The following is a 14,664-nucleotide window of genomic DNA, read 5'->3' as shown; positions in this document are numbered from 1 at the left end:
ACTGTTAAACACTAACTCACATTTCACTTAAACCAGAATGACTAGCAGAGAGTTTGACACTCTGAATATCACAGTGAATAACAATCAGGAAGTTGCATTTTCTTTTGAATCCTCCAAATGTAAACTCTTTTACTTACAGGTGTTCATTAATATTTCATGAAATAAGTAAAGGCAAATGCCCCAACATCATCTAATGAATATCATGTTTTACATTTTGAACAGATTAACCTGAATGTGAGTTGACCCGCCCAGCCCGGACTGACTAGGACTCTAGCGGAGAATATACCTGGAGAAAAGGCGCAGGCTGCACACCTCGCATAATAAAACACATGGTTTATTATCAGTGTGATAGAAATGAAATCACTGGACAATTAGAAGCATGTCTACCCATCATCAGCACCATGACAACAGCTCTATAAGAACAGAAAAACACTGGATGAGTCCTGCCCCCCCGCCGGCTCACAAAGGTCGAATCACAGATAAATAGGCCTACTCCAAAATAGCTGGTGCACCTATTTACACAACCATCCATTTAAATTAATATAAATAAATATTTACACACATAAATTAACACCCTCCCTCCTCGTGCTCGTGTTAAATAACCAGACAAACCTGTTTCACAGATAGAATGCTCATCACCCACTTTTTCGTACCCACAATGCTTTTTCTGTGTGAAGACAAACACAAGCACACGCACACCACATTCACTCAGGCGCACACGCACACAATGTTGTTTGTCGGCTGCTCACAGCATCTCAGTCTCACAGGATGCAGGCAGGGGGAGCAAAATGGATGTAACACAGTTACCACCATGTCCTCAGGGGAATGAAAAGAACGTAACACAGATGAAAAATCCCTCTGTGCTCTCTGACACTGGCCCACGGGTGTCTTCCTCTGCCTTTTTCTCTCTACCAAGCCTTCCTCCTCCTCCTCCACCTCCTCAGCCCTGTGTATGTGGCAGGTCAGTCGCAGTGGTGTAAAGCTAGAAGTAACGGTGCAACGCCTCTGTGTGAGTGGCTGCCTCCCGCTCGGCCCTGCGTCTTCCCCCTGCTTCATTTCCGCTGCTTCTCCTCTTTGTCGCCGGCCTTGTTGCCGGCGTCCCCGTGCCGGTTGTTGGAAGGGTTGTTGAGAAACATCTTGTCGAGTCCTTTGAGAGCCTCAGTGAGGTAGTTCTGGAGGGCGGTGAGCGCGGCGCAGATGGCGGGCGACCCAAAGCCGTGCGTGATGAAGGAGAAGTGGGAGAGGCAGCTCTGGATGCCGGGCTCCAGGATGGGGGTGGGCCTTGAGTTGCCCAGGGGAGTCCTGTCCTGGGCCAGCAGGTCTGTGAACTCCTTACACAGCTGTCTGCAGTGGGGAAGACAACAAGATGTCAGGAAGGAACTCTACACAACAACTGTCAGTATTCAGTGCCATTACATTTAATTCAAAGGTTTATTCTCCGTTTTCTTGAGAAAACAGGCCGCTACTAAATCTCATATAATAATCATGTTAAAAACTTTCAACTAAAAGCCACGAATCTCCAATTATCAAGTTAAAATGAGCAGAGACCTCCAAGAGCCCAAAAACATTAGTTGCACATAATCTGATTTGAGTTTCATAATTTGAGTTTGTTGATTTTTTTATTATAGGAATTTGCACCACATCAAATAAGATCCTTCATTTTACCTAATCTTTGCCTGGTGTTCTATCACGGCCTATAATCCCCCTCCCCCTCAGGTTAACAGAGTAATCCAGCCATGGGACCCACTAATGCAGCATCGTGGGGAATTTAATCAAAAAAATATCTCATTAAAGAGATATTTCTAGTTGATAATCCATTTTTAAATCGCATTAAAATCCGAACACAATGAGTGGCCGATATTGGCCTTGTCAGCAAACCAGTGCACAGGATAAATTGTGTAACTGTGCCTCAGTACATGCACCCAAATCAGCCACATGCCTCTGAGAGTCGACCGTGTCAGGGGATGAGAGTGATGATATTTTGCAGCATGAGTTGCAGATGTTCTTGCGATGCTAACTGAAACTACTCTGAATTTAAAATAAATAAATAAATAAAAGTCTTATAGAGCAGGGAAACGTGTGTTACAGGAAAAAGAAGCATGTTCACTTTAAGCTGCATTTCAGTGTTTCTTTTTTCTTTTTAAGAATTTCAACAACTGAACAGAGCAGATTCAAATACAATAGTGATGTTGCAGAGCAAGAAATGGTGTCCTGTAATCTACCAATTGCCTCCCAAATAAAACCAATAACAAACAAATCACTGACTCCGTACACTGCTCTCTGAATATATAAATGATGAGTGCTGTATTCAGTGGATCATGGTTTGCACCACAAAGCGAAAAGCAGCGGTTCCTCCAGAATAGCGGTGTTGTAAAGGTGGAAAGAAAAAGCAGCATTCAGACCATCACTGCAACCCAGACTGATGAAATTCTTGCAGGTAGTTCAGCAGCTCCAGAAGGCAGCAGCGTGACCCCACCCATCTATTCACTGAGACAGGATTCACTGAGAACTTTCAGCTATAAAGCTTGTTGCATCAGTTCTGTGCTAAACAAGACAAGATGTGAAACACGTAAAAGAAAAAAAAATCTCCCTCAAGTCACATGGTGAAAACTGACACCACAGCTTTGCTAAATTTTTCACAGGAATGTTGTACTCCATCCTCCTGCACTTATTTTATCCTTTTTATTCTAGAGGTTTTAAGTGTTAATATAAGAATCTTGCACTGCTTTACAGAGCAGGAGTTTATGTTGAATACATAAAATGTAGATGCAAAGAAATTCTAATTTCCCCAGATAGGTTTGCATGACATAATGTATCCCCAAAGGCAAAAATTTTCCTTTTGTATCCCCTTTACCTAAGGCCTTTTTTGTGATCTAGTGTAGCAGTTTGTTTTTTCTTAAATTTTTCTGAACCCATGTTCCCTCTGCCTTCTTCCATCTACTATTCTTTCATTGTGTGATTCCCTGTGTTTCCCAGAATGCCTTTGGAAAATAATCACAGAAAAAGAAAAAAAAAAAAAAGCACAAACCTGATGCAATAAGATGCTACAGTGAAGTTGTACGTGGAAAGAGTGGTAGTATTTTTCCAATTGAAAGAATGGAGTATTTCCTTCCCTGGAAAACAGGCCTTGTGGCTCAACTGTATTCTGGTACTGTGAGATAACTGAGTGAAGGATTTGCTGCAAAATGTGCGTTTAATTTCACTTTAACGACTGACATTTATGTTTATCTAAACACCATCTTAACCTTTAACACCTGCTCCATATTCTTCAGGAATACGAAAAATACTCTCATCAAACATGAAAATGCAAACAGAATTACAAGGCTAATGCCAATAGCACATTTCTCTTCACAGTCCAAACCAAAAATAATACGAACCTAATGATAAAAAAAAATCTGTTCAGTTTGAGGCCTTCACATTAAAAACAAATCTCTAATTGTTAATGTGTCATCTGTGAAAAGAGGACACTAAGTGCATCTTTATTCCTCACCATATGGCTCCATAAAAAAGTGCATCGGTGAAAGAGAATCACCTCTTCACCTCGTTCTCCTTGTTACTTTTCAGCAAATCATCCTTTGGTTTTAGGCCCACATATTATATTCAGGAGACCCATCTCTCTCTCTCTCCCTCTCTCAGATTCATACTCGCATGCCCCATGCACACACACACACACACACACACACACACACACACACAGACTAAGAGGCCTAAGGGCAGAGCTCCAGCAAATGAGTGACAGGCTGTGCAGGCCAAGCCCAGCTGGGGTTAGGGGAGTAGAGAGGAGAAGCCGCCACCGCGGGCTACACTCAAGGCTCTCGCTGTTGTTTTCTGGCGACTTGAAACACTTCACTGCTAAATAATGAATTTCTAACAGGCAGCACCGACACCCCGTATTGGAACAGGTTTGAATCTGAGCATCAAACATCCACCACGAACACACCCTACATACTGAGTACCACACGAACGCACGCACACACACACACACAGACAGACAGACAGACAGACAGACAGACAGACAGACAGACAGATGGTTTATGCAGTGCAGGCCAGCAGACGGCACTTTTTATGCAAGCTAAAAATACAAGCTTTTTAAAGGGATCTTTGATTTACCAGAAAAACTCACATTCAGGGGAATAAATGCACATCAATTAAAGCTACTCGGTAATTAGCAGAAGACGTATTTTCTTGACTGGGAAAAAAAAAAAAAACAGGCAGAAATCTAAAGTGATTTAATCCACATTTATAAATCCACATGACCACTGCTGCCCTGGTTTCTTTGGAAAAAAAAAAAACTATCCTGCTCAGTTGCTAAAGGTAATCACAAGATCCAGGATTCAATTCCACAGTTTAACGGCCATAAAAATGGATTAATATAAGTAACTTTACAAGGAGAACCAGTAAAATGGATCGCTTCTGAGACCAGAGGAAGAGGTCAAACATACACTCACAACCTCAGAGCTTGTATTTTATAATGTCTGTGAGCTGTACAGGCCACATAAAGAGCATCAAATAAGGTTCATCTGTACTTGAGCTAAAGGTTATCCTGTGGATCCTGGAGTTGCATACAAAGCACTTCTGACACCCTCTCTTGATGTATTTAAGAATAAGTTTATATTACAATCAAAAGGTGGAAATTGAAGCTTTGATATTTTTGTTCAATCATTATAAGACTCTCGGCTTAAATGTGGCTTTATCCTCATTTGTTCAATGCGTCGACTGAATTTAAACCGCCCTAATTTTTCCTATGTGGCAATTTTTCAATCAGCCATTTTCATCACAGCTTAGATCTATACTGAGCTCAATGCCTCTCATTAACAAAACGTCTCCACTCTCCTTTTCAAATGTCAGTGGGGGGGGGGGGCCATGGAGGCCTCAGGAAAATGGGAGAGAGTTTAATTTTACAATACACCAGAAATATTCCTGTTCAGAGAGGTTGAGGGCTGTTTCTCACCTTGTGTGCAGCCACGTTGCTCCAATCAGACGGGGAGTTTCTGAGCCTAAATACATGTCTATGAAATATGGGAACATCTGCTGCATTAGGCGACTCTCTCTCTCTGGAAATATCTCAGGACATTTCTGCTCTACTGGGAAAAAAAAGATCCTTCTTTCCTTCTTGCTCTTTTATATGCTGACAGAGGGCCCTGACCTTTACACTATTTATTTTCCACTATCCCTCTCTCTGTTTGGATCAACCCAAATACCTCTTCTTCTTCTTTTTTTTTTTTTAATGATTAAACAACACGCAATAATCCCTGTACCACTGGAATCTCCCTGTGTGCCTCGCTGCAGACATGTGTTATATATTCAATGAGAGGAAACACCACATAAAGACTGTGAGGGAGCAGAATCTAATCAAACGGTCCATCAAACTCACTTTGTCGCCAGCAGCATGTTTTTCCGCGTGTGCAGCTCGTTGGGGTCCGCGTGCTGCCGGTTGAGGTACTCGCTCACGGCTTTGGTGGGAAACTCCGTCTCGCAGATGTAACCGAAATCCCGGGCCAGGTGGACCGCTTCACCTGAGGGTGGGGAGTGGGGGGATTACACGAGCGGTACATTACAGTCAATTTAAATATAATATAGACAAACAGAGAAAGTCAATATTTAATTTCACTACCATAACTGTCACTTACATTTTATCCCTAACCCCGCCCCCTCCAAATCCTCACGTGCGTGTTTTTACAGCTTATAAAAAATGAGTAAAGCCAGTTCATGTTTGTCCCATGCAGCCAAGCAAACGACACGTTATCACGTCATCTTTTTACGCACTACTTCCCATCAGTGTCTTTGCAGCTGACGCTAAAACAATCGAAAAATGGAAAAAAAAAGAGAAAAGAAATTGAGCTTTATTGTGGAAAAATTAAGAATATGAGCTAATTACTTGGTTTCCATCATTATTTAAAAAGGAGCTGATCTATTGTAGTATACTTTTTGCAAGCAGAAGTGAACACAACCTTTAAACTTTGACCTGTAAAAGGTTAAAGTTTAATAAAAAAAATCTTTGAACTACGTTTCCAAATGAACAGGTAAAATCATGTAAGCTCCATGTGTTAGAAACAAGCCCCATGTACAAAATAAATGGGCTGCAGCCTAAAATGCTGGTGTACAACGGGGGAGGTTCCGCTCTCAGCTTTTAATCAATTCATTAATTAAATTAATTTAGCAAATCTAACCACATCTCTCCACTTGCTCAACATTGAATTTTTCTCTCCCTGGCTCTGGAGGCTCTTGCAGTTTATAGACACAGTGACTTTGTCAAGCCTGTGAGGTCATGACCTTTGCAGTCTCACATTTTAGCTTATTTGATTGGTACATTTAGACTCTGGCTGTCACTTAAATAGCAGGAATAAAATCCAGGTGTACATCTTTATTTCAGTATGGAGTAGGGGTAGTTTCTGTGGAAGGAGGGAAGGGGGATGTTTTCTTTTTTCTTTTCTTTTTTTAACTTAACAAATCTTTAGGTTTCTTGTCTGTTGACACATATTTCCCCAGACTGTCAGAATAAAGAGTGCAGTATTTCTTCAGTCACCTTCTACTAGAGATGTTAGTAATGTGACGTTGGCAGCTTTGCGTCTCCCAGCAGGTAAATTCAGTCCAATCTTCTCCAGCTTTTCCCTCAGACATTTCCCACCGTTTTTGGACTTTGCTCTGCAGAGACAAAGGAAACAATTTCATGTAAAAAAAAAAAAAAAAAAAAACAAAACAAAAAAACCTTTACTGTGCAGTAATATTTAGATGTATGTTATTAATATCCAGTTTGTCTCCAGAGAATTTCATGTTGTTAAATGACAGAGGCCTTTTCATAGCTCAGGGCTTCATTAATAGATTTTGCAGCATGGTGAGTGAGCCACATGCTTCTTCAGACACTGTCCACACACACACACACACACACACTCTCTCTCTCTCTCTCACACACACACACACACATACACGCACACACGCACACACATAGCGTCTGCATCAACTTTCAGTCGTACCTTCTCAACACGCCCCCCAACAAAGAGGCGTTCAGGCACTCGGGCGGGGACAGTCTCCTCTGCACCTCCCCTACGGTCACTTTGTACTTGGAGGTGGAGCTGAGCAGCGACAGGCGGCCCGGTACCGAGCAGAACACCTCGTTTATGTTGACGGTGACTCCACCGATCAGGCCGTCCTTACCCAGCATCAGAGAGCCCACATTTTTGGGCGGCATGGGGACTGAAAGAGGAAGGTCACAGGGGCACGATGAGTGGATGTGTTACATAACAAGTTTCTTTTATTAAATACATTAGCAACATCCGGATCCTGCTCCAGCATCAAACCTTTAAACGTGTCTCCTCTGTCAAACTTAGTGCAGCGCGCTCTCAGAGGGCGTCCCTGGCCTAATGAGGCGCCCACGCGCCGGGCAGTTGCTGTTATTTAATGTCGCGCGACATTCTCATTACAATATTATCGATTGTTGATTGGCTCGCGCTCCCAAATCGCATTAACCACCTCCCCGTCTTTCCTCCACGGCCGGTTTAACTCCCACCAGCAGCACTGGGTGCTCCTCCATCCAGCGCGTTAATGCTCGCGCTAATGTTGTTAAAAAAAAAAAAAAAAGAGGAGAAGAAGAAGAAGCCTGCCAGGCTCGTGCATGCGTAGGGGCCAGTGCGAGGGGTTTTTTGATAGCTCCACGGGGGATAATACCGCAGATTAGCTCTAAACGAGCTCACGAGATCTCCGTGAGCGGTGCCATTTATTACATCAGCGGCTTAAATGCCCCGCGGGGAGCTCAGTCACTCAACATCCCGTAACTAAATCACCGCACATCATCAGAGCGGCAGCAGCATGGCAGCCTGTCAGCGACACACTGCCTGCGAGTCAATATACCGGGATCGTTAACCCGACCTCTCCAACTCCTCACCCTGCACCCACAAAAAAACAAAACAAAAAAAACAAAACAGCCTCATGGAGATTTTCTGCCTGGTCCGGTTTAGATCCAGACCTACATCTATATCCTATCTGTCCATGTAGTTCTACACACCGTAAATCAGATTTCATTACACACATAAGAAATTAATTATATGACTTTACTGGGATAAAGAAACAGCAGGATAAACATCATATCAACAACCTACAAAAAGAGTTATGAATAAAATGTTCCCAAAATTATTTTGGAAAAAATATATCTTTAAAATATGTTTGATATTTATTTTATCATATAGGCCTATGGTTGTGTGTGTGTGTGTGTGTGTGTGTGTGTGTGTGTGTGTGTGTGTACCTTTCTTAATTACTGATTGATCCAGGATGTTCGTTCCGTTGGTGTCTTCAATGGTCTGTCAGAACCAAGAGAAATACAAATCTTTATTATAGACTGCTTAATACAACATCATCCGCACTGTAATGCTGTAATAAGCCACTTAACGAGCACGTGGAGCTTGATGTTCAATTCAACCAACACAATCCAAGACTCACAGACATACAGACACACACACACAAAAAAAAATCCTGCAGGAGCCAGTTCAGATTTCAAAAAAATAGTTATTTGTATCCAAACAGCAAACAAATCTAGTTTATAATCCACTGGTTTAGTCATCATGATGCGGCCAGAAAAAAAGACCCCCATTCATCAATCTCATTCATCATCCTGCCAAATAAATTCCCCCTTTTAAATAGACCCGATGTCAAAAGGAATAATTCGTTAAAACAAATTTATATGGGGGTTAATAAATGCATGACACAAATACGGGAAGCCAGAAATGAGAATCTATCGTGGAGGTTAAATGGCAGACAATTCGTGATGGTTGTGCCCTGAGGGGGAAGCGAGGGTAAGATGAAATCCTACACAGCTCACTATAAAAGTCAGTTTCACAGAAGTCTGTGGCAGCTTTGCTTTGTGTGTTTGGCACCTTCAGCAGCAGCACACAAAAAAAAATCTATAGCATCCTGTAAAACAAAAATGACAGCCTTCAAATTCTATTAAATCAGCCACAACAATAGCATGAGCATGAATAATAATAATAGGCCTCATAATAATAATAATAATAATAAAAATAATAGTTTTGCACTATATCTTATATTTCTGCATGTCAAAATGAATACAAAAATGAATAAATATTGCAGCGTCTTCTTCAGACTTTTCTCCTTTAAATGTATTTTCATGGTTGTGGCAGTAAATTCACAATCTGTGAAGCCCGCCTCATGCCACATCTCAGCATCTTCTCATCAAACACGTCTCAGGTCTCCTAAAGACAGTTTGTTTAGCTGTGGGCCGTTTGCAGTTTGAGGCTACAGCTGCTGGGAGAGTCCAGCCCTGAGGGAGCTGCTCTGAGTTCACTGACCTTAGCTCCAAAGGCGCGGGAAACATGCGGAGACAGTGAAGAAGACAGCTGTCGACAATTACCAGCCCGCTTCTTCCACTGCAACCGTGTTCATCTTATTTATTTGTTTATTTTGATTCTGGTTGTCGCCTGTTCTAACTGTGTTCAAACTGAGCAAAGGCGGTTACATTTTGCCTACCTGAAGTAAATATGTGTGTTTTAGTTAAAATGCCATTACTGTAAATGAGAATGTTCAAATTGATGATTACAATGCATACATTTCATATCTGCTATTGAGATAATATTCAGTAATGGTGATAGAAATGCAGTGGCTTAATCCCTGTCCAGCGGTGTTCTCTGAGGTGCAGGTCAGTTTGGTCTTTCTCGGATACAGTGATAATATCAATGTCCTTAAAATAAGTTTTCAAAAAAAAAAGAAAAAAAAAACGAGTATAATTGTGTCTGTAAAACTGTGTTATATTCAACCCTGTGACCTTTGGCTCACCTGAACATCCTCCATACCGTGCAGCCCATGCAGCAGTCCGTCGCCCATACCGGGCTCCAGTCCCGGGTGAGCGGAGTGCAGCAGCACGTCGGGCCGCCGTACACCACCGTAGTCCCGCCGAGGGTCCAGCCCGGACAGTTGAGGCAGCGAGGCCCGAGGCTGCGCCAGCAGACCCGAGCTGTCCATCCGGTCCCCGGCGGCGTCCTGCCGCTGCCGCGCCCCCCATGCGCCCTGCTGGCTTTGGTGCAGGGAGTTCAGGGAGTACGGGTCGCTCACGTGGGAGTACGGGTCCTGGCTCTGGTAGTGAGCGAGCGGCTGGTACGGCGGCGGGAAGTACGGAGGCTGGAAGTCCGACGAGGGCGCATGAGACAGCGGCGGCGCGCTGGAGTAGGGTCCCGCATGCGATACCGAGCCCAGCTGGGACAGACGCGAGCTGTGGCTCGAGACACCGTCATGCCGGTCCTTGAAGAGGGTGAAGAGGAGAACAGAAAAAAATCAGCTCTGTGCGGAATTAGATCCACATTTAAACCAAATGAAACCACATGGAGGCCCAGGATCATGATGCATTTATTAGAGTATAGCCCCTGGTGTTGTAGCCAGAGTAGCCTAAATAGCATTGAATCTCCTGAACAAAAAGCACAGAAGAGCCTGGAGGTAAAATGTTACAGCCTAATTTAAAATGTCTCAACGAAATCCTCACAGCAAAATCTACGGATTCACCGTTTGCGCAAAGGAATACAGAAATACACAGAGGGGAGAGAACTCACCGCAGTGGAGTATGAATGAACTAACATCTGTAAACCCTCTGTAGGTCTCACGGTAAAACAGCAGGATAGTGAAGACGTTGTTGGGCCGAGACAGACAAACTCATTCCAGGTGGAAGCAGTGCGTCGGTATCTGCAGGCTCGCGCTGCTCTACAGCTCCACACTGAACCTTCCTCCGCCCGGAGCTTCCGCCGCTCTGAGTGTGAGCACCGTGCTCCCGCCTCTACCCCCGGTATATGGTGTAATTGTTATTCATGACTGGGACTTACAGGAATATTAATGTGCGCGAGGCAGGGGACTGGCGACACATGGAGCGTGAAGCCTCTCGCGCAGCCGTGAGTGACGTTTAAATTCCGTGGAGAGCCGAAACGACGCGCGAACAGCAGGAGATAGAAAAGAAGACTCTCTCAAGCTGGAGAAAGCGAACAGGGTGTCCAGACCCGTGAGGAGTTCCCCCATCACAAAAATAATCGCTTTGGGGCCTTTTGTGGGCAAAGTCTGACGCAGGAAGAGCACACTTTCTTGCCTGTGGAGACAGTTTCCACAAACTATTTCTCCGCAAACTTGCTTTGACGCAAAACCAATATAACAATAAAGTGAACCGCTGTTAAAAAAAAAAAAAAAAAAGCTTAACCATGACGGCAATACCACCAGGGTCACGGCTTCGGTTCCCATCGGGCACACTCAACATCTGAGCTAATATAAGACATTTAGAAAAATAAACAGCTCACTTTGACGCACAAAATATTTTTCACTCGCTCAGACATGTAAACTTCAACCTGATAACCTCCTGCAAAATAAAACTGCGACTAATGTTGTGTTGCAGCTGCCCTCTGTTACTCAGAAAACACAGTCCAGGCACTACAGGGCGCGTGAAGGGGCTCGCGTGAATGGTGTCAGCAGTCAAAAGAAGCGATTAAACTTTATATCGTAGACAACGCGGCCCCTCTTTCTTTGCCCTCTTTGGGCGACTTGTTTAACAACATTACAGCCTCCCCTCCTCTAGCGCCGTGGGAGAAAAGCCATGTGCGGCACGAGACAAGGGCTTCCCACCGGGCTGAGCCGAGGGGCCTCGCGGGCTGCCCTTTTCTTCGTCTGCTTTGTTGATCGAGCCCTTTCAGCGAGAGCCGGTCGGAGCAAAGCATTTCGCCCCCGCGCGCGCGGCGGTATTTCTCCACTTTCCTCTCGCTCCTTTTTTCTTTTTTTTTTTTTTAATAATTGTTCTGGGATCTAAGCCAAAAGATTTACATACTTCTGACACATCACCCCGCTCTGACCCAGCGTTTCTCAAAGTTGTTTTTCATGCAATTAAAAAAATAAAAAAAAAATAAAAAAAGCCATTTAGTCCTATTTATTTTTTAAAGCATGTTTTTTCAGCATCACTGGTCTACGTTTAACTCTTCTTTAGACATATTTACAGATATAAATTTAAGAAGTTCTACATAACATTGCTTTTTAACAAGGATTCAGTAAAATAAAAAAAGCGCAATGCCATATTTAAAATATCCTATCAGTAAATTTAAAGAAATAAAAAATTAAATAAAAATGATCTATATCCAGTGTCAAATATTTTCATTTTTACCATATGATGCAAACAGTGAATGGACCTGCAGCGTAGCCACATACATAACATAAAATAACACAAGAGCTCGAAAACATATGAGCGCAAATGAGCTCAATTTCTGTCTGAAGGAAATTATCATGTAGTGAAATGTCCTCCAGTTCACATCCACAGCCAGCACATCACAGAATAACAGGCCTAACACCCCCTGGAAAACACCTCAACTCAACCAAACAATGACTAAAACTTAATTATTTCCTAACGTCTAATAAGTCGATTTCCCCCAAGACAAAAACAGCTGGACGATAACGTTACCTCATAAATATCTTCATACTTGACATTCTCAACTAGTTTCCACAGCATGGTCGCTTCTCCAGTGTCGGTAAACCGAATGCAGCCAAGTGAGAAAGGGATGTCTCAACTCTCTCTCTCTCCCCTTCCCTCTCCCTCTCTCTCTCTCTCTTTCTCTCTCTCTCTCTTTCTCTCTCTCCGCCCTCTGTAAAGTCAGGCAGCAGGCTTTGTGAATGGGGAACCCCTGTAAAGCCTCCACTACTGTGAAGATAGGGCGGGTTGACAGAAGCAGCCATAAGCAAAAGGAGCAAATAAATAAATAAATAAATAATACAGGAAATACATTTTTTTTTTAATTCTGAGTCTCTACAGTTCCCAAAATAAAAGCACAATGATTTAACAAAAGACTTGATATTGTCCACAGATGAGCACCTTATGGCTGACAACTAATAAGATTTAAATGAAGTGAAAAATGAATGAAGGTAGATCATGAAACTATGACTTAGACTATAGGGAACATGATGTGACATAATATTGATTTCTATATACAAATTGAAGCATCAACCAACATGAATTTCAATCTTTAAAGTTTTTTTTGCGTAATCTTTTTCATTTTAGTTCCTATTTTCTTATATTTTCGCAATGCCAGACAGTCTGTTGTTTTCTTGATAAAGGATGGTGGGCTGTGTAAACACCTGGGAGAACAATGGACAGTCCAGGACTTTATCCTTTTATCCATGAGAGTCTGATATGTTGTATATTATAAATATATTAAAATGTTGTCAAACCTCAACAAAAAAAAAAGAAAAAGAAAGAAAATGTATTGGTCCACCATCAGCCTCCAGGAAATCTTCAGTGCTCCTTGGCATTGACTCCCCAAGTATTATTATTTCCACATTTGGTGTTTTGATGATGGTGGTGGAGAGCTCTGTCCAACACATTGGTCCAATTAATTTTCAGTTGGGTTGAGATCTGCTGCCCTGAGGGTTACTTTTCAACTCATAAAACCATTTTTTAAATCATAAAACCATTCAGTGACCCCTTGTTCGCTCTGTAAGTATCTGCATCGTCTTTCCACACAGGCATTTTCCTTTAATATGTCACATGGTTGTATATTTGCTTGTCAGCTGGGCGCTTATATTTGCATTACACATATAAAAGAAAACAGATACTGCTACATTAATACATTGCAGGACTCAATGAAGTGCCTAAACCTTGACATATAACTGCCCTTATAGCAAAAAGGAGAGAGCAGGTAGCATCATCCTACAGATGTAAAGTCAGTGATTGCATTTGATGAAAGGAGCTGGGATTAAAAACAGAGTTTCTTATCTGGAAGTTAGATTCTGGGCTAATTTATTTATTTACTATCCTAATTAACGGTGAAAAGTAGAATCGTGGCGTTATATTACCCACACGATTTGGCATTGACTTATGTGGAAATGGTTGGGTCTTCATATATATCTAAACAACACGGACACAGACACAAAACCAAAAAGTGGAATAATTACACATACATAATTCATAGTTCTGATAGAAGTATGTGGTGGAACTTCATGCTGATATGACGTGTCACTAGGCCTGTGTTATTACAAGTGGACTTTATATGTGCAGGGTGCATGTAAACACTGCTGCAATGTCAGCACAATACATTCTCACATGCTCGGCGGTGATATTGAATTCGACTTTGATGGCTCAGCGTTCAAATATTTTACGGTCACAATGCATCATATTGTAGCAGTGGGCCATAGGGACAAAATATTGCAATAAGTATTCCAGCGTTATGGCAACATTAATATGTGATGGCTTTTATATAATATGTTTGAAACTTAACAATAAATTTAACAATACATTTTTTTCTAATGTTTTATAAAAAAGAAAAAAAAGTTTCAAAGTTATTTTCTTGTTGCCATGACAACTGTTAACCATATCTGTTTAGCATTAGAAGAGCAGGTAGAGATGATAAAACAATGAGGACATGGCTTCATGAACATATTTTACTTTCCCTTTTAAAATGAGCTACTTGCATTCAGCAGATCTACAGTGTGTGAACAGCATGAGACAGACTGACATTCATTTTAAAATTTGAACAATTCCTTCTGGACGCACCTCTGTGATCTGTATCTTTTTTTTTAAACAAGTGAAGCAGATAAATCAAATGAATCACTCCACACTCCCTTCATTTATCCCCCATGTTTAAACCTCTAACTTCATTGGACTTGTTCCCTCTCTTCCATCTCTTATATGAAAATCAACAGATTGGA

General features: G+C 42.1%; 1 protein-coding gene across 2 annotated transcripts; it reads right to left on the bottom strand.

Moving 5' to 3' along the window:
* Positions 1-316: 316 nt before the first annotated feature.
* tfap2b (transcription factor AP-2 beta) lies at positions 317-12,568 on the bottom strand. 2 transcript variants are annotated; one of them, XM_056404669.1, is made up of 7 exons: positions 12,425-12,568; positions 9,784-10,245; positions 8,240-8,294; positions 6,975-7,194; positions 6,527-6,645; positions 5,375-5,516; positions 317-1,344 (listed from the first exon to the last, which is right to left on the bottom strand). In XM_056404669.1, the coding sequence occupies exons 1-7, from the start codon at positions 12,470-12,472 to the stop codon at positions 1,053-1,055; spliced, it is 1,338 nt and encodes a 445-aa protein (XP_056260644.1). In that variant the 5' UTR covers positions 12,473-12,568; the 3' UTR covers positions 317-1,052. The 2 variants fall into 2 exon arrangements, with proteins under 2 accessions (XP_056260644.1, XP_056260645.1); XM_056404670.1 differs by lacking the exon at positions 12,425-12,568 and adding an exon at positions 10,551-11,732.
* Between the last annotated feature and the right edge of the window lie 2,096 nt (positions 12,569-14,664).

The sequence above is a fragment of the Seriola aureovittata genome, chromosome 19, assembly GCF_021018895.1.
Source record: "Seriola aureovittata isolate HTS-2021-v1 ecotype China chromosome 19, ASM2101889v1, whole genome shotgun sequence".
Classification (NCBI taxonomy): Eukaryota; Metazoa; Chordata; class Actinopteri; order Carangiformes; family Carangidae; genus Seriola; species Seriola aureovittata.
This window is presented reverse-complemented; position numbering and strand designations above follow the sequence as displayed.

What these genes read in the sequence shown, in the direction of transcription:
- tfap2b (XM_056404669.1), bottom strand. Translation starts at nt 12,472, where the DNA reads ATGCTGTGGAAACTAGTTGAGAATGTCAAGTATGAAGATATTTATGAG. An exon ending in ACGGTATGGAGGATGTTCAG is followed by an intron (nt 8,295 to 9,783) that starts GTGAGCCAAAGG and finishes TGGTTCTGACAG; the next exon opens with ACCATTGAAGACACCAACGG. An exon ending in TTGGGGGGCGTGTTGAGAAG is followed by an intron (nt 6,646 to 6,974) that starts GTACGACTGAAA and finishes TTGTCTCTGCAG; the next exon opens with AGCAAAGTCCAAAAACGGTG.